This window comes from Cervus elaphus, chromosome 24, assembly GCF_910594005.1.
Source record: "Cervus elaphus chromosome 24, mCerEla1.1, whole genome shotgun sequence".
NCBI classification, from domain to species: Eukaryota; Metazoa; Chordata; class Mammalia; order Artiodactyla; family Cervidae; genus Cervus; species Cervus elaphus.
The window spans coordinates 59489347-59508096 of NC_057838.1; the positions used below are offsets into that span (position 1 = coordinate 59489347).

At 56.0% G+C, this 18750-nt stretch overlaps 1 protein-coding gene across 2 annotated transcripts; it reads left to right on the forward strand.

Annotated features, from left to right (window-relative positions):
* Window positions 1-347: 347 nt before the first annotated feature.
* SEMA3G (semaphorin 3G) lies at window positions 348-11756 on the forward strand. 2 transcript variants are annotated; one of them, XM_043886381.1, is made up of 16 exons: window positions 348-545; window positions 2288-2448; window positions 2567-2629; window positions 2806-2925; window positions 3193-3283; window positions 3410-3526; window positions 3748-3893; window positions 4095-4209; window positions 4302-4371; window positions 4653-4797; window positions 5093-5324; window positions 5427-5518; window positions 6156-6197; window positions 6900-7128; window positions 7415-7554; window positions 8866-11756. In XM_043886381.1, exons 1-16 carry the CDS (start codon window positions 437-439, stop codon window positions 9304-9306), a joined length of 2313 nt encoding a protein of 770 aa, XP_043742316.1. In that variant the 5' UTR covers window positions 348-436; the 3' UTR covers window positions 9307-11756. The 2 variants fall into 2 exon arrangements, with proteins under 2 accessions (XP_043742316.1, XP_043742318.1); XM_043886383.1 differs by having other exon boundaries at window positions 8869-11756.
* Window positions 11757-18750: the final 6994 nt, after the last annotated feature.

The window sequence follows — 18750 nt, forward strand, 5'->3', positions numbered from 1 at the left end:
GGGGGGGTCTCTGTCATGGGCAGTGGAGGGGCAAGGAGCAAACGAGAGCCCAGCTAGACCACCCACCCAGCCCATCAACCTCTGATCTTCCTTTCAGGCCATCTCTCCCCCTTGACATTTTGCTAGAGCCGAGGGACTTGGGTTTATGGACAATTCCATATAAACCATCCATAGCCCAGCCAGACCAAAAGTCTCCCAAATGGAGAACCAGCTATTCTGACACAGAGCCACCAACTGGGCCAGCCGAGGCGGAGGGAGAGGCGGCAGGTGGATGGCAGGGCACTTGACCCCTCCCTCCTCCTCCCCGCCTTGGACGGGGTGGAGCCACTGCCTTATAAGTAGCAGAAGCAGGCCTGGCGGCAAGCAGACTACAACCAGCAGCAGCGGCGGGACCCAGGGCAGCTTGGCAAGCAGCTTGGTGCCCCCGTTCCTCAGCATGGCCCCCTCAGCCTGGGCCGTCTGCTGCCTCCTGGGGGGCCTCCTCCTCCGGGGGGGCAGTCCCAGCCCCGGCCCCAGCGTGCCCCGCCTGCGGCTTTCCTTCCGAGGTAGGGCAGTGCACTCTGTGTGTGTGTCCATGCAGCCCCTGACCCCAGGTGTGGGCCTCTAGCCTGCCCCAGGCCGTCTGCTCTGCCAGCCAGAGGAGGGATTCAGCCACTCCTAGCACAACCCGCGGGAAGAACTTTACAGTTATTCCCGGCCATGTGCTCCCTGCTGGCCGCCAGAGGCTCCTGGGAGGAAGGCAGGGGGAGGGAGGGGAGACCAATCCTGGCAGATGGGACCAGGGTAGAGGTGGGAGACAGAGACACACTGGGGGAGAACCTGAGTGAGGGGGCTGTTGAGAAAAGGAGAGGGACTTCAGCCGAGAATGGCAGAGAGAAATGGGGAGGGGGCAGAGAGGGCAAATCTGGAGGATCTGTCTGCTCTCAGCTGGGCTCCTTGCCCAGGGCAGACAGTGGGGAAGAGGGCAGCATCCTGTCCCTCTCGTCCCGTGCGCCCTGCAGTGGGGCCCCTCAGCCGATCCCCACAACCCTGTTCCCACTCCTACCCCTGGCAACCCACTTTGTAACACTGGCCTTTCCTCTTCCCCTCCATCCGTGAGGCTCTGTGTCGCTTCCATTCCTTGCCCATCCTGGTCCAAGAGGTTCCTTTGCAGATCTAACCTGGAATGTCGTGCTGCAGCTGGCACAAGCCTCTTCTGAGTCTGATGAGACACAGGCTTGCCACAGAGTTTTCTTTCTGGGGAAACCAGAGGGATGGTCACCTTCCCCCAGGAACCCCAGCCCAAGAGGCGAGACTCAGGCCTTCTCTGGAGAGTTGGGGGGGCGGGGGAACCTGGCTCCACTCTGGAGTCTGAAGGGAGTGCGGTGGGGGTGGGGAGGAGGGGGTGGAATGGGGTCCTGCCCTGGGAGCTGTGGCTTTGGGGAAGTCAGGCTACAAGAAAAGATCCAAATAGGGCATATCTACTCTAAAGTACTGTCAGTCACGGAAGGCTTCCTGGAGGAGGTTGTTAATGAGTTTGGGGTTAGTGTTTGGGGATAGAAAAGATGACCTTTGGGGCAGGCTTGGGTATCCCACCCCCTCAAGGGTGGCCAGACATCCTGCTGTTTATTTGCACACCCATCTCCTCCAGCTACCTAGTTGGACCCCAAAGACCTATTTCAGGACTCCCACCTCCTGGGATCATCATCCGCAGACAGCCACCTCCATTCCTGGGTAGGCAGCATCTATGGAGGAGAAAACCCTCTTTAGCCATATCCTTGGACCAGAGCCTAGAGATCCACCTGGCCGTACCTGGCCTCTCCCACACCCAGGCCTTAGGCAGATGCTCCCTCTGCTGGGAACGCTCCCCCCTGTCTGTCTGTCTGTCCCACTGAGTCAGCTTTGTATGCTGCTCAGACCACTGAGCCTTCCACCAGGCTCTCCCAGCACTTCGCCCAGCTTGCAGCCTTAAGTTCTGTTGGTGGGACCATCTTCCTTGAGGAGCTGGTAGAGCACAGATGGGCCGGGGGAAGGAGATGTTAACTGAAGACCAGGGGGCCATGGAGTGGAGGGAAAGGGGGCAGGCCTCTGGGTGGGCTGGGCTGGGTGGGGGGCTCTGAGTCTCCTGTCCCACCCACTCCCAGGAGTCACTTCCCAGAAGCCCTCCAGCAGCCCTCTGGATGGAAACACTTTCCAGATGTGAGCATGTGGGGGGCGGTGGATGCACAGCTGGGACCCTCCACCTCCACACACTGGCTGGAGGAGTGGGTGGCCAGCAGCCCTGAACCCTCCCTCGGCTCCCTCCTAGACCTCCTGTCTGCCAACCGCTCTGCCATCTTTCTGGGCCCCCGGGGCTCCCTGGACCTTCGGGCCCTGTACCTGGATGAGTACCGGGACCGCCTGTTTCTGGGGGGCCGTGATGCCATCTACTCTCTGCGGTTGGACCAGACATGGCCGGATCCCCGGGAGGTGAGCTGGACTGTTTGGGAAGCAACTCTCTCTGAGGGCTAGGTGACGCCAGACAGGAGGCTGACTGGGGCAACTGAGGCTGTGAGGTCAGGGGTCAGCCAGGCTGGCTGTGTTTCAGGTCCTGTGGCCACCGCAGCCCGGACAGAGAGAGGAGTGCGTTCGCAAGGGAAGAGATCCTTTGGTGAGTGCTATCAGGAGGGACTGCCCCCACCCTAACCAACACCCAGGCCCTGACCCCAGGAAAGCCTGGGGCTGCTCCCCAGCTGCCTGAGATGGGGCCACGTGGAGCAGATCCTGATGGTCTAGTAGAATCTCCCCTCACCCTAGATCCATCCCCCCACCCCCTTCTCCCCCTAGGTGGAGTGCGCCAACTTTGTACGGGTGCTGCACCCCCACAACCGGACCCACCTGCTGACATGTGGCACTGGCGCCTTCCAGCCCACCTGTGCCCTCCTTGCTGTTGGGCATCGTGGAGAGGTGAGCTGCAGCGGCCCCACAAAGGGCTGGGAAGCCGTGACATTTTCTCCTGCTGTCTGAATTCTACCCATTGAGCCTGGGTCAGGGCAGAGGGGTCAGAGCCTGAAAGGCGCCTTTGTGTCAGGGAGCCGCCCCTACTGGCGAGGTCCTGAATGAGGGCGCCTTCCACCCACCCCCACTGTCCAGCCGCACGCAATGGCCGCTGCCCGGGTAGGGGGTGGGCACTGCTTTCCCAGGTAACACCTCTCCCTCCCTCCCTCTCCCCAGCATGTGCTCCATCTGGAGCCCCGAAGCATGGAAAGTGGGAGGGGGAGATGCCCACACGAGCCCAGCCGTCCCTTCGCCAGCACCTTTGTAGGTGGGTGACACCCAGGCCAGGGCCGGCATGACAAGGGTGGGGGTTGGCCAGCATCATTGGGAAGGGATGGGCCAGGTTCAGGGCCTGGCCCTCCTCCCCTGACTCTGCCCCCTACCCCCACCTTAGGAGGGGAGCTGTACACAGGTCTCAATGCCGACTTCCTGGGGCATGAGGCTATGATCTTCCGGACTGGGGGTCCCCGACCAGCCTTGCGTTCTGATTCTGACCAGAACCTCCTGCATGGTGAGCTCAGGGCTCTGCAAAGGGCAAGGCTGACTGGGTTCTGCCCCTGGCACTGACAGGGAGGTGGGAGTGGGGACTGGAGGGGCAGCCCATCCCCACTCTACTCCCTAAGACCCAGTGGGGCCCCTGGGGTCCCTGTACCTCTTCTCCTCCTCATTGCTTCACCCCCGCCCTGTTCCTCCCCGTGAGGGCCCTATCAACTCTTCCCTGTTACCTCCCAGACCCCAGGTTTGTGCTGGCCGCCCGGATCCCTGACAACTCCGACCCGGATGATGACAAGGTGTACTTCTTCTTCTCGGAGACGGTCCCCTCACCTGACGGAGGCCCGGGCCGTGTCACCATCAGCCGAGTGGGCCGCGTCTGCGTGGTGAGAGCTATGGAAGGGACAGTGAGGTTTGAATCCTGGCCATACGCGTCTTCCCAGCCCTGTCCCCACCTGAAACAGTAGGTGAACTGAGGCGAGGGTGTGGGGCTGACATCCACGCCTCCCTCCAAGGGTGAGGGTGGAGGAGCAGGAAGCGGGGGGCCTGTCCTCGGGCCCCAAGGCTGACTGGCCCCCACCCCCCAGAATGATGCGGGCGGTCAGCGGGTGCTGGTGAACAAATGGAGCACCTTCCTCAAGGCCAGGTTGCTCTGCTCCGTGCCTGGCCCTGGTGGTGCCGAGACCCACTTCGACCAGCTGGGTAAGGGCGTGGCCAGAGCACGTGGGGTGAGGGCTGGAGGGGGCTCAGAGCCCATGAGTGGGGGGCACTGGCGGTGGCCTTCTGTCTCCCAGAGGACGTGTTCCTGCTGTGGCCCAACTCAGGGAAGAGCCTGGAGGTGTACGCTCTGTTCAGCGCCGTCAGGTGGGCAGATGGCCTCCCCTCGCCCCCACCCCTGGCCCTGTCTCTGCACCCTGACCGCCCCTGTTGAGCCCCTGCTCTCACGGCCCAGTCTAGCCAGAGGTCCCTGACTCTGTCCCTGACTCCGTGACTCCGTGGCTGTGTTCTTTGCCTGGGTGTCCTTGTCTTTTGGTCTCTGCTGACTACAGGCGCCATCATCCCCTGTCCTCCCTATGGAACTAGGCTGCCCCCTTCCTGCCTCTGTGAACCTCCCTGGCCTGACTATTCCTGTCTGTCCCCTGCAGTGCTGTGTTCCAGGGCTATGCCGTCTGTGTGTACCACATGGCTGATATCTGGGAGGTCTTCAAGGGGCCCTTTGCCCACCAAGATGGTCCCCAGCACCAGTGGGGACCCTATGGGGGCAAGGTGCCCTTTCCACGTCCTGGCATGGTGAATATCTGCCTGGGACCAGGGCAGGGAAGAGGGCTGAGTAGATGCCGGGAGGGTCTCTAGATGCCACGGACAGGCTTGGGTCTGCACGAAGCCCCAGGGCAGCGGCTGGGCTGGGTGGGGTGAGGAGGGGAGCAGACCCCCGACTACACTGAGGAGTCTCTCATACAGCACGAAGGGCCCACGAGCTATCCCTCGGAGGCTGGCGTGAACAGCCAGTGCCGTCTAGACACAGACTGGGGGGGGATGTGGCAACCCAGGGGGCTTCAGGCACCCCCTTTGCCATGGCCTGCAGTGCCCCAGCAAGATGACTGCACAGCCAGGACGACCCTTTGGCAGCACCAAGGACTACCCGGATGACGTGCTGCAGTTTGCCCGAGCCCACCCACTCATGTTCCGGCCCGTGCGTCCCCGGCGGGGTCGCCCTGTCCTTGTCAAAACCCACCTGGCCCAGCAGCTACGTCAGATCGTGGTGGACCGTGTGGAGGCGGAGGATGGGACCTACGACGTCATCTTTCTGGGGACTGGTAGGTGGGCTGCATGGGGTGGCCGGGCAGGGGAGGCGTGCGGGGGACCCGAGCTGCCTCTCTGCTCCTTCCTTTCCCACTGACCCCTCCTCCCTGCCCCAGACTCAGGGTCAGTGCTCAAGGTCATTGCCCTCCAGGCGGGGGGCTCTGCGGAGCCTGAGGAGGTAGTTCTGGAAGAGCTCCAAGTGTTTAAGGTGAGCAGGGGGCACTGATGGGGAGGGTTCCCGCAGGCTCCATCCCTGTGTCTAGGACTGGCTGCAAGGAAGCAGGAGCAAAGTGCAGGAGGGAAATGGGCCTGTCTTTACTGAACCCACATTCAGTGGGCAGTGGGCCTCACTATTGCAGAAGCCTTGCGATGCTTCTAAATGACTGCGGGCCTGGAGACGGAGTCTGTGAGCTGAGAGGTGGGGGGCCCAGGGACAGATGGCCAAGGCGATCGCCCCTTGACAAAGGTCTGCCAGGCTCAAGTTGCAGAGAGGGGTGACTGACACCCCAAGGGGTTCTGTTGACCCCTCTACAGAGTCAGGCAGGGGGTCGTCTGTGTTTGGGGAACTGCTGAGCTTCCCCAAGTGGGTGGAATGGGTGATTTGGGACAGCTGCCTCATTGCTGGGGGACAGGGCTGTGGGAGGGGACACCAGAGCTTTGTGCTTTTAGCCAAGCCTTGGAGGCCAGCCAGGGAGAGGGGACCTTTCTAACAACACGATGTGTGGGAAAGACCGTCTGGCCTTAGTTGCCAGGGAGTGCACTGACCTGGGAGAAAGATGGCTTCCACCCAGAGGCTGGAAGAGGCTGAGAGCAGGGATGCAGGGGTGGTCTTTCTTCTTTCCCAGGTGCCAACACCCATCACTGAGATGGAGATCTCCGTCAAAAGGGTAAGAGCCGCTGCCGTGGCTGCCAAATCCTCCTTCCTCTGGTCTCCTTAAGTTTCCCTGAGTCCTGCTGTTTCCCAGCAGGCCCTGGGGCTGCCTGATTAGGCCCTAAAATGAGGGTTGAGAGTTCAGCTGGGAGCTGAGATTCCCATGCACGAAACCCATGGGCAGTGGGAGGCCCTGAGTAAGTGAGCCTGTGTTCAGAAAAGGGGAGATCCACAAAGTCCAGCAACTCAGGGCAGACAAAAACGTGCTTGAAAACAGGATCCAGATTTTATATCAAACAGATTTTAGAGACATGCTGTGTGTCCTTTTGCAAGTGGCAAAATCTCCCCAAGTTCATCTGCCCCAGTTTATCTTTGGGTAAACCTTGACTTTTGTGCTAGGACTGCTCAAGGCAGAGTTTACCTCTAAAGTCAGAGGCAAGGCCATTGGGGTAGAGGGCAAAGGTCTGCTGCTGGGAGGGTCTGGAGAAGCCCCGTAGAGAAAAGACCCCAGATGTGCCCCATCTCCTCCATGCCCTAGCATAGGATCCGATGCAGATCAGGTGGGTGATAAACATTTTTTGTTCTGGGAATGCACTCAAGAAGTTCTGGAAGACTCTTGCAAATGTCAGAGGTCTCAGGAGCGCCCAGGGGGCTGAGAGCCTACCTGCTTCTGTGTGGAGCACACGCTCATCTCGGGTTCTGCCTGTGTCCCTTCCAGCAAATGCTGTACGTGGGCTCAAGGCTGGGCGTGGCCCGGCTGCAGCTGCACCAGTGTGAGACGTACGGCAGTGCCTGTGCGGAGTGCTGCCTGGCCCGGGACCCCTACTGCGCCTGGGACGGTGCCTCCTGCACCCGCTACCGGCCTGGCACCAGCAAGCGCCGGTTCCGCCGCCAGGACATCCGGCATGGCAACCCTGCCCTGCAGTGCCTGGGCCAGAGCCAGGAGGGTGAGCCGCGGAGGGCATGGGGGCGCCCTCTCACAGGGCAGCCAGTCACCCCTGTGAAGTGTAGCCTCAGGCTGGTCCTGTAGTCACAAGCAGTCCTCAGTTTTTCTATGAGTGTAACTCCTGTCAGCATATGGGTGCAGGGTCTTTGTGTAGAGAGAGGGACTTAGGGATCGGTAGATGCCTAGTCCCTGTCACATTCATGGGGGGTCCTGGGTTATGGGAGTCCATTGGTGGTCCTGGGGGTCTCATGGTTCCCGAGCTGAGCCCACTTCCAAATCTCCCCCAGAGGAGACCGCGGGACTCGTGGTGACCAGCACTGTCTACGGGACGGAGCACAACAGCACCCTCCTGGAGTGCCTGCCCAAGTCCCCGCAGGCCGCCGTGCGCTGGTTCTTGCAGCGGCCCGGGGACGAGACGCCTGAGCAGGTGAGGGAGGACCTGGCTCCGGCCTGCATGTGTCCTAGGTCACACCCCTCCCTGAGCTCTCGGGGGGAACCTGCCAAGATCAACTTAAGAAAAGTGTGTGTCAGGCCCCTGGAGGTGCCCCTGCTCCTGCCATCTGGGAACACCCAGGCCAGATGTGGTGGAACTTCTCCAGTGACAGACAGCCCACAAATTCCAAGGCACTGGGCTGGGCTCTGTCTGACAGGGCGTAGCAGAGATGGCAGAGAGGGAAGCGGGTCTGGGCTGGTCAGGAAGGCCCCCATGCTTACACATATGGCTCATCTTTGAAGCGGTCTCTTCCTCAGGGTCCTCTTTCACCCTAGGAGGCCTGGGCCCCTGACGACTGGCCCTTGCACACACACCTCCACCACACACACATACACACTCACACACACACACACAAGCACACACTGCCTGGCCCCTCACTTCCTCCCTAGAGTCCAGCTGTCTGCCTAGGCCCTCTCCTCCCCCATCCAGAAAAGTCTGTCAACCCCAGAGATGGCTTCAGTCTGGGGCCTGAGCTTGGGCGTGGGCGGGGCAGGGTGAAGAACCATTCTCAAGCTGCTCCCACGGATAGCGAAGGGGAGGGAGTGGGTTGATTACAGGAGGGGCTCTCCTCCCAGCTTGAGAACTGGGGGAGGCCAGCCTTGGGCCAGCTGTTGGGCTGGGCACTGAGGAGTCTCCCCGGGAGGGCAGGGGCAGGGGAGCGATGAGATGAGTTACACAACACTCACCACCCAAGCACTGCAGCCTCAACGTACACACGTGCGGACCAAAGCCCAGACAGGGTCCAGGCCAAAGACAGGTCAGATCAGGACCATGCTCCACCTCCTACACCGTGATGGGCCTGTGGGTCCTGCAATGCAGGGGGAGTGAACAGTGCAGACCAAGACAGGGAGAACTCTGTACGGTGTCGAGTGTAGAGGAGTTCTAGTCCTGGGGCTGGGGGTATAGCCCCGACTTGAGAAAAAGCCCATAAACACCCTTTAACCCTCTCTGTTCTCTGGGAATGTGTGCCAGGGGCCCCCAAGGCCAAGATGGGGGCTCCAGAGCTCTGACGACAGGAGAAACCAGTCAATCGAATCTTTGAGAAGCCCCCTTTGCAGGCCCTGTCCTGGGTTCTGGGAAAGTGAGGCCCTGCCGGCAGTTAGCTCAGTCAAGGACGCTGAGCCTGCCAGGCTGCTGGGAAGGGGAGAATGAGCCCCGAGATGGCAAATGTGGAAAAGCAAGGGGCAGAGACGTTGATGGGGCGAGCGCGGCTCCAGGCGCCCTCACGCCCTCCCACACCTCCAGCAGGTGAAGACAGACGAGCGCGTCCTGCAAACGGGGCATGGGCTGCTGTTCCGCAGGCTCAACCGCCTGGACGCCGGCACCTACACTTGCCTGACGCTGGAGCACGGCTTCTCCCAGCTGGTGGCCCGCCTGGCCCTGGAGGTGATCGTGCCCGCGCAGCTCGACATTCTGTTCCCCCGGGAGCCGAGGCCAGACGAGCCCACGGCCCGAGGCGGCCCCGCCTCCGCCCCCCACAAGGCCTGGTATAAGGACATCATGCAGCTCATCGGCTTCGCCAACCTGCCCCGGGTGGATGAGTACTGTGAGCGAGTGTGGTGCCCCTCCCGCAGCCGCGGCCGCGGCAAACAAGCCAAGGGCAAGAGCTGGGTGGGGCTGGAGCTGGGCAAGAAGGTGAAGAGCCGGGTGCAGGCCGAGCGCAATCGGACACCCCGGGAGGTATGAGGCCACATAGAGGAGGGAGGAGGAGGGGGTGGTTGGGATGGGCCGAGTGGCCAGCAGCAGCCCCCAGCATCTCCTACCCACCCAGCTAGGGCAGAGGGGGCTAACGTGCCTGATGGCCTCTTAGAGATAGAATCTCTGTCCCCGGGCCCCTACCAGGCCACCCGCAGGATAGTCTGGGGCCTGATGGAGGGCTCTGTGTCCCAGGCCTGTTCCTTGTCCCCTCTCTGGGCTCTCAGTCCCAGGCGGGAGTCAACACCCTCTGGCTGCTGGCAACCCCAGTGGGTTTGCTATTTGTTCTCAAGCAAGGCTCCCACAGCACATTTCCGCTTGTGCCCAGGGGCAAGAGGGTTGGGTGGTTCTTACCCAGCCTGCAGAACAATGGCCATTCTGAGTGACCCTTAGAGTGGGTGTGCGGGTGCGGCTCGGCTGAGGTGGTGTCTGGGCAGGGGGCCCTCAGGCAGACAAGGAGGGGGGAGGTCGCCACTCAGCTAGCACCCTCTAGGAAGACCTACCCTGACTGAGGTGGGGAGGGAAAGTGGAGGCGCTGAGAAGGTGGAACAGCAAGAACCCCCTCCCACTTCATGCCCTGATGTCTTGGTGATTGCCTGCCACTGCTCACGCCCTCTTCTGCATCTCATAATCACAGAAGCACAGACTGCTAGACCTCCCTGAACCTCCCAGCCTAACTTCGCTGCCCCAGGTCCTGTTGCCGCCAGGCATGTTTCCTGGGATGCCCACCCCCTCCTGATGGGATTGCCTCTCCCCAACGTCAGGGTCTCCATGTTGACGAGCACAGAGCAGGTGAATTCTAGGAGAAACTGTCCCTCATCTTTGTGGACTAGTAGATAGGGAGAGGGGAGCTGGGGTATTTAGAGGAGTGGGCTGTCTTTCCCAGGGCAACGCAAGCTTGCGCACAGCCTGGGAGGGTGGGGATGTGGCAGCTATGTGAGCAAGCTGTGTGGTGAGAACAAAAGGCAGTGCTTTGCCTGAGAGGCCACAGAGGACTGAGGTGGGGAGAGGTCAGGAGATCCTAGGACCGGCTACAGGACCCAGGAGCAGGAATTCTCAAGGCCCCAAGAAGGCATCAATCAGCCCAGCAGCCAGAGGTTTCCCACCCTGGGATCTTTGGTTTCTGTTAAATAAGGATTTGTCATGGGTGGTTCATTTATGAAGCCTGTATTTTTCTTTTAAGGGAGAAAATTGCAGGGGGAAACTGCTAAGGCCTGCTGGTTCTTGGGGGGGCTGCTGGCTCAGGTAGCCAGGACACATTCTGTCTGGGTGTGTAGGGAGGTGTTTTTGCCATCAGCAGTAATGTGTTTCTTGGGCTGGGGAGCATGGAGGAGGAGGAGGACTAAATGAAAAGTTGTTCGCAGCCTGCATATGAACAAGTCAGTGACGCACAAAATGGACAGGAGGGGGACAAGAGCCTCAGGTTCAAGATTCCCTCCATTAAGAACCAAGATGAAGGAAGGGGGAAAAAATCATAAAAAGACAGGGCTTCCTGCCCCCCTGAACTCAAACCCAGATTGTGTCTGCCTTGGGTTGTATCTGAGCCCCACCTCCACTCCCTACCTCCCGGTTCCTACCACCTCTAGAGAACTGGGATCTGAAATAGGCCCCTTCCCCTCTTTGCATGTTAAGTGAACCAGATGTGTACTGAGGTTAACCTGACAGCACTTTGGGAAGCCTCCAGCCAGGGGTAGTTGTGGCTGGGATGTCAGCAGGTAAAAGCAGAGGAGGAGCACTGTGGGGAGGGGGCGGGAGGAGAGGGGAAGAGAAGACAGAGGCTGTGGAAGAGGGTAGGGGGAGAGCCCAGAACCCCAGGCATGGATGTCAGAGCTGCAAGCAGCTCTGCCCCGTATCCCAGGTTTTTTCAGTGGCCACTAGGCTGGGTCCCCTGGGGAAGTTACTCTGGAAAATGGAGGGAGGAGTTCAAAATCCTGACAAGGAACACCTGCACTTGGAAAATATGGACAGCTTCTACTGATCTCCACCCCCCCACCCCCATGGTACCTTGTGTTAGTCACTCCTGGAAATGCCTCTATGTGTGAATTCTATTTTTGTATTCATCTGTCAAGATGGGCCTCGTGGTTTCTCTGTCTTCAAAGCACACCTCTCATAATTCCCATTGTTTTTTATATCGTCACCGCCCCTGAGTGCTGGCAAGGAGAGTGCAGGGGTTTTCCACACAACCTACAGGGAAAGGGATGAAGCTAATATTTATATCACGTAATTATATCATTATTGTGTCTGTGTATTTCTGTACTAAGTTGGCTGATGCCATTCATGTAAGCTGTAAATGACGGGTCATCCCTGTCCATTCCAGAAGGGCGAACCCACCCTGGGTGGTTTTTTTTCTAAAAGGCAAGGAGATGGGTATCAGAGGAAGGAAGAAGTCAGGGGGCTTTGCCTATGAAGCCGAGATTGCTTATTAAATTAGGAAAATCCCATCCCATGGGCTTCTGAGACTTCTTGGAACTTCAGGAAGATGTTGAGCCAGGAAAAAAAAAAAATGCTGGCAAAGGGCAGCTGGCACGTAGGCAGCCCTGCTCCTTTTTCACAATAACACTTGACTTTGTGACAGCAACACTTGGCCTGGCGCCTGTCTTCATCAGCCACATACCAAGGTATATTAAGGCCACTGTGCTCTTGCTGGCAGGGGTGGGGGGTAGGGGGGGGCCAGGCTGTGTCGTGGGAGCTGCAGCTTTGGGAGGAGGGGGGGAGCCCCTGAGTCTGAACTACTGTGCAGGCTGCAGGAGGCGCCTCTCCCCCAGCCCCACTCCCCGCCGTGACATCACGACCCTGCCCCAAGAGCAGACTCCACTGGTGCCAGAGGGAGATAGGAAAAGGCAGGGTTGCTTTAGAAATGGGAAGGACATCACCCCCAAGTCACCACAGAGACTAGCCCCTTGCTTGGATGGGCCCTTCAACCCATGCTATGGGCTAGTAGGCTTAATAGTCATCAGTCATTAGTCCGTCTTGCAACCCCGGCCCTGGAGCAGAACCCCTGCTTTTGCCCCCTGGACCGTGCACAAGCACCCAGGCCTCACAGAAAGTGAAACCCTGTTGCCCTGCCCCAGGCCACCACCAGCGTCTGAAAAGTGCTGGGCTGGGTGGGTGTGTGAATAGGAGGGGAGCCCCCTTCTCCCCTGGGATGCATGGTATCTCTGCTCCCACATCACCACCATTCATTCCCTGAAGACCCCTTGGGCCTGGACTTCCCTCGGCCCCTCACCACCCCCACCCCCCTACGCCCCCATCTGGAGCCCTATTTCCTGCCTCAGGGGTTTCACTCTATCTTCTGCTCCCAGATTTTTCCTTTAAGTCTTATACTTCCCCTGGTCTTTGGGCCTGTTTCATGATTTCTTAAACAGGTCTAGAGCTGGAAAGGGTCTTCGAGAAAGGGGTTAGTCAAATGACGTCCAAAATGGTGTCCTTTGGAACAACTGTCTCATGAGATCCTTGACAACATTCAGATAAACACGGGATTTCTGTCCCCTTAGCCCCACAGAGCTGTACACTGCCTGCTTGCTTGCCTGAGGAACCCACGATGATTCCTCACTAACTTGCATGTCTACTCTGTGGTATATGATCTTCCAAAACATGTGGTCCTCTAACCACCCCCTTTTTTCCCCCATGAAGCAGCTGCCATTTCATGTTTCTAATGTTTTGAAGAGCATATTTTGGGGGAAATGCTGGTTAGATTAATTCCCTCCCTTTACATGTGAGATTAATTAATTAATCTCTGCCTTCTAAGCCTATAAGCTCTGGAGGCTCTGACTTCCCAGATGGAATAGACACATCTTGGTTTCCCATGGCCAGCACCACAGCAGGACCTGACACCCCATGGCTGCCAAGCCGCCGGTCCGCTGTTCCTGGGACCTGGACTCTGCCCTGCCTCTGGCTCCTGTCCTGTCACACCCAGCCTGCCTCCCCAGCCCACTTCCTGCTCCTCTTGTGTCTGGCATGGTCCTCTGTGGAGGGTTAGGGTTCACTCCAAGACTGTGGCTATCCTATAGTCCACAAGACTAGTTTCTAAGCAAGGGTAAGGGGCAGAGTGGGGGCAGGATGAGGGAGGAAGACAACCCTTTTCACTGTCTCAAAGGGCTCCTCTGCTAAGCCGGGGTCAGGTCTCAGACACCCTTAGAATCCCCTGACTGCAGGAGTGGGCAGGGAGCAGCCATCAGGAGGCAGGTCTGACGCCTGCCGGGTTTTCCTCTCTGTGGGCTGGCAAGGACCCGGGATGTGGTTGGAGTGAGGTGGGTCTCACAGGGCTCTGCAGTCCAGCAAACTGAGGTGTCTCTGATCAGCCACATCTCCTTAGAAGTAGCAGACAGCTGCTCAGGAATAGACCAGTTTTCACCCCAGTTAAGGATCTACCCCAAGCTCACTCAAATCCCAGCCTGAAGGGGCTCTGGCGAGGAGAAAGTTCAACACGCGGCAAGATCAAATCCCCGGGGGATATCTGAGATTACAAACTTGGCCCTGGTGTGCAAAGAGAATGAATGGGTGGGGCTAGGTTTGGATATAATACCTGATAAGGAGCTCAAGGATTGTTAGGCCTCCACCCTGGCTTCTCTTCCGGACTCACCCACCCTCCTGGTGCACAGCAGATGAAGAAAGTGGCCCCGTGCCCACTTCCCACTGCTCAGCCCCAGCCCGCCTTTGTGTGGGTACCACTGCTGGCCCCCCCTTCCTTAGAGGCCGTGTCCTAACGGAGCCTTTCACTTTCCCCGCTGGATTTTCATTAAGGAAACTTCTGGTTCCTCAATGTAGCCTATTAAAAAAAAAAATCATTTTCCACTGAGGATGGGAAATGCTGCAGTCTCCAGGGAGGCCTCGCAAGGGACGCCCACCCTCATGCTCCCACTAGGCCTCCAGCGGCCAACTAGTAGCTTGTACTCAGGAACTCTGCCGTGAGGATGGCTCAGGAGGCCGGTCTTAATTCCTATCCCCTACAGAGGAAAATAACTGGAGTGCACCTAACCCATCCCAAGGGTGCATTTTACTGCCAAGAACATCCCACTGGGCAGAGAAGGAAGACCAGGGCAAGGACACAGCCGCAGGCAGGAGAGGATTCCAAAGTGAATCAAGGAGCCCAGAGCAGAGTCCAGGTGTCTGCCATCAATGGAGGAGACAGTACTAGAGACTTAAAGCCCAGATTTCCCAGTTTGGGGGACAACGGGGGCTCCGTTCTCATAGATAGAGGTATGGAATAATGATGTGGCAGACCAGCAGCTTGCTTTATGGGCATGACCTCATCTGTTCACTCTGCCTGCCCCCGCAGCTGATAAGAATCTGGTGCTGTTTCCTGTAGTCCAAGGGTCTCAGACAATGGTGTGAACGGCTGGCCCTACTGGAAAGGACATTGTTCAGAGAAGAAAAAACAACACGCTAGCACAAAGCGGAGCAGGACCTGCCTGAACGTAAGGGCCTGTTTACAAATCTGCCACTTCCAAGCAGGGGGACACAATGGGGAATTGTTTCTGGAGAGGCTAGAGTCCCCTCCAGAATGCTCCTGGGGGCTGGGGATGGCTTTGATGGCCCAGACAGGTCTCAGATGCTCTGTGAGGGACGGACACTGATGGCGCACATGCCTTCCTGTTTATCAGAGGTGCACTTCAGGGCAGGCTCCAGGAGTGAGTTTACACCCAAGACCAGGGGGAGGAGCTCCTGGGCTTCACTCCCTCTACTCAGGCCTCATACTCAGGGATGTCAGGGGGCTGGAGGTGGTTTGCCAGGGAAAGGTGAGATTATTTTCTGAAAAACATCAACTCTTTGGTTTATGGCCTGCAATTCCCATTCTGCTTTTTGGAAAAAATGTACAAGGCATGAGACCCTTGCAAATAGCCTCCCCCTCTGCAATGGGGCTCCCTGGCTTGGTCTGTAAGGGAGACTTCTCACATCAGGGACCCTGTGATGCTACAGCCTCCAGGCAGTCTGGGAGCACACAGGGGGCTGATGCTATGTCCCTGGGATCAGGGCCAATGGGGTTGCTGTTTCTCATAACCACCTCCTGCTCTGTCTACAGGAACTCAGAGCCTTTGAACCACCAACCAAAGACCCTGATGTCAGAGTGTGTGTGTGTGTGTGTGTGTGTGTGTGTGTGTGTGTGTGTGTACGCAGCAGGAGGGTAGGGCAGAAGAGGAAGAGAATCATATTACTCAATTCCCTTGGAATTGGGAGATCCCATTTTTAGGGGTAAGGGGAGGGCAGCTGTGGTTAGGAAGTTCACTTTGGGTCTAGAGAGACCTGGAAGGCAGTCCTATCTAAGGACCTGACCTATGATCCTAAGTGTCATTAGTAACTTAGAAGTTACTGTCATGTCTATACTAATCTCTAAATATAACAGGGGCACAGCTCATGAATAAACTTGAATGAATGTGTTCAGAACACCTGAATAGCAGTAAGTCCTGTGCAATCCTAAAATAGAAGGAAACTTTCCTAAGCCTTTTTCAACCTTCCATGTGTAAAGGGTTAGAATCTTCTTCCTCACTGTGCTCACAGTGCCCTCTGGTGTTTGACAGTAAAACAACAGGTTTATAAACGAAGGATTTGAGCACATCCAATAATCCCGGTGACATCAAACTGACTCTGAATGTGGGGTCCCAAGCCAGACACCATGAGAGGGAGAAAAGTTAATAAGATAGACAGGTCCCTTCCTATCAGGGACTTCCGATCTAGAGGGAGAGACAATTATGGGACCGGATGGAGAACAGCACAGGCTATCACAGGGGTACAAGCAGAGCTCAGACGGAGTGCCAAGGCGTGAAGAAGTGGCCCTCATACTGGATTCTTCAGGTTAATGATAGAGGTTATGGCTCTCTAGACTCTAAGCCACATGCTCAGGGCCCAGTATGCCAGGGTAGCCATGGCAGAGTGCCCATGAAAGACCCTAGATGTCCATCTCAGTGGGGGCCATCCTAAGTAAAGAAGAGTTAGCAGATGTTTTATGGCAATTACAGAAGGGAAAAGGATAGATATGTCAGCAAAGCAAGTGGATGTAGGAAACCATACAGAGAGAAGGCTTTTGCTGTCGTCCTGTGAGGCACAAGGGTCTGAGCTGAGCATTGGCCCTGGGATGGAGAGGAAGGCAAACATGTAAAAAATTCAAATTGACAAGAAAGAAGGTGGTTGAGCAGAAAATGAAACATAAGGAGATTCTGAAGTTTCTGGCCCTAGTTCATGGTTCCCACAAAGGTAAGAATTAGAGGAAGGGGAGCAGGTGCTCTGGGGAAATTTTATTTGACGTCTATTCCTATTCTCCCCAAGTGAACTATTTGTTCCAGGTCCTAAGTTATAAAACAGCAATTGAAACAAGTATTTAAAATATTCAAGATGAGGGACTTCCCTGGTGGTCCAGTGGTTAAGAATCCTCCCACCAATGTAGGGGACATGGGTATAGTCCCTGGTCCAGGAGGATCCCACATGTTGTGGGACAATTAAGCCCATGCCCCACACTACTGAATCTCAAGTGCCTGGAACCTTGTGCTCCACAACAAGAGAAGCCACCACCACGAGAAGCCCGTGTGCCGCGACAAGAGGGTAGCCCCCACTTGCCTCAACTAGAGATAGCCTGCACGCCATAACAAAGACCCAGCCCAGCCAAAAATAAATAAATAATGCAAGATGAGTCTGGGCTATCTTGTAGGGCCAAAAAGTAAAGAAGTGCTCAAAACAAAACCAAACCAAAAGGGAACACAATATTGGCAGTATGTGAAAAGGACACAGGAGCCCCAGTGGCCAAAGCTAGAGCAACCTGAATAAGTAGAACCAACAGAATAAGTAGAACTGGATTATAACCCAGAGTATAATATACGTATCCATGAGTCCATACTGATATAAATGGTTGAGTTAATAAGTAAGCGGGAGAGGACAGGTAAATCTCCCATGCAGAAAAACTCCAAACAAATACATGTAGACACTCAGCCCTTAAAGAGGGAGGGGACATAAATCCCCACTCATTAATTGTGTGCTGCACAGAATGGCTTCTTTCCAAAATTTACAGTATATGAAGGGGGGAAAGGGAGTAACTTTTCTCTTTCTTGAAAAACTCGACAAACACTAATTTGGCCAGATGCCCAACATGAACATCAAGAAGGATAAGTTATGTTGATCATAGGTAACTTCAGTCTGATGTGATAAAGATGGTACTTTGCCTGTGTGGTCTTCTTCCCTCAAACCCATGAATGAGTGTGTGCGTGCTCCAGTGGCTCAGTGGTCTCCAACTCTTTGAGACTTTGGACTGTAGCCTGCCAGACTCCTCTGTCCATGGGATTTTTCTATCAAGAATTCTGTATCGGGTTGCCACTTCCTACTCCAGGGGATCTTCTCAATCCAGGGATAGAACCCACATATCTTGCGTCTCCTGCATTGCAGGCAGATTCTTTACTGCTGAGTCATCAGGGAAGCCCTAATCGTGAGAAAAACATCAGACAAATCCAAATTGAGGGGCCCTCAACAAAACACCTGACCATACTCCTCAAAACTGTCAAGGTCATCAAAAACCAGGAAAATTTGACAAACTGTTAGAGCCAAGAGGAACCTAAGGACACAGGATGACTCAATGCAATATGGTATCCTGGATGGGCGGCTAGAATAGAAAAAAGACATTAGGTAAAAACTAAGGAAATCTGAATAAAATATGAGCTTTATTTGGCTAATAGTAATGTATCAGTATTGGTTCATTAATTGACACAAATGTACCATATTGCTGCAAGACATTAATGGGGGAACCTGGGCTTGGGGTGTGTGGGGACTCTACAGTATCTTCACAATTTTTCTTTAAATCTTTGAAAAGTCCCAAGTTAAAAGTCTAAGGAAAAGGCCCAGTTATTTGAGAATGGCTGGTTAGGCCCACATGAAGAGGACATGTCAAAGTTAGACTTTCCAGCACACAAAAATGGGGTTAGCTATTAACATGAACGAAGAGTAAGGGTATACACACTATGATAAAGTTAATAAGGGTGTGTGCACACATGTGCACTGTTCTGATAGGCACACAGAAATCGGGCAACGGAATGTCTGGGTGACAAAACGCACCCCCTCTCCCCACTCCCACTATGAGCTCCACCCGCCACCCACTGCAGAAGGGGCTTAGAGGGTGCTGATTGAGGGCCATTGTTTTCAGTTACAGTGGTATTTCTCACACTTGAGTAGTATAGAAATGGACTCTCTTATTTAAAGGAAAAGATACCACCCCAGATGTCTGAGAATATGCCTGGTGACCCAAGTTATATAAACTCTGTAAGAAACTAATGTCTTAGTTTTGGAAGTATGTTTCAGTTGTGAACTATTGCTGCAAGAGTTGAGTCTTTAGGATAGGTGAAATATTGTTTAAAATATAACTTGAAACCTCTCTTGTCACTTGCAGAGCTCTGACAAAGTGTCCTTGGATGTCCAGCTTAGGAAGCACAGCACTGAATCCCCTAATTTGCGGGAGAG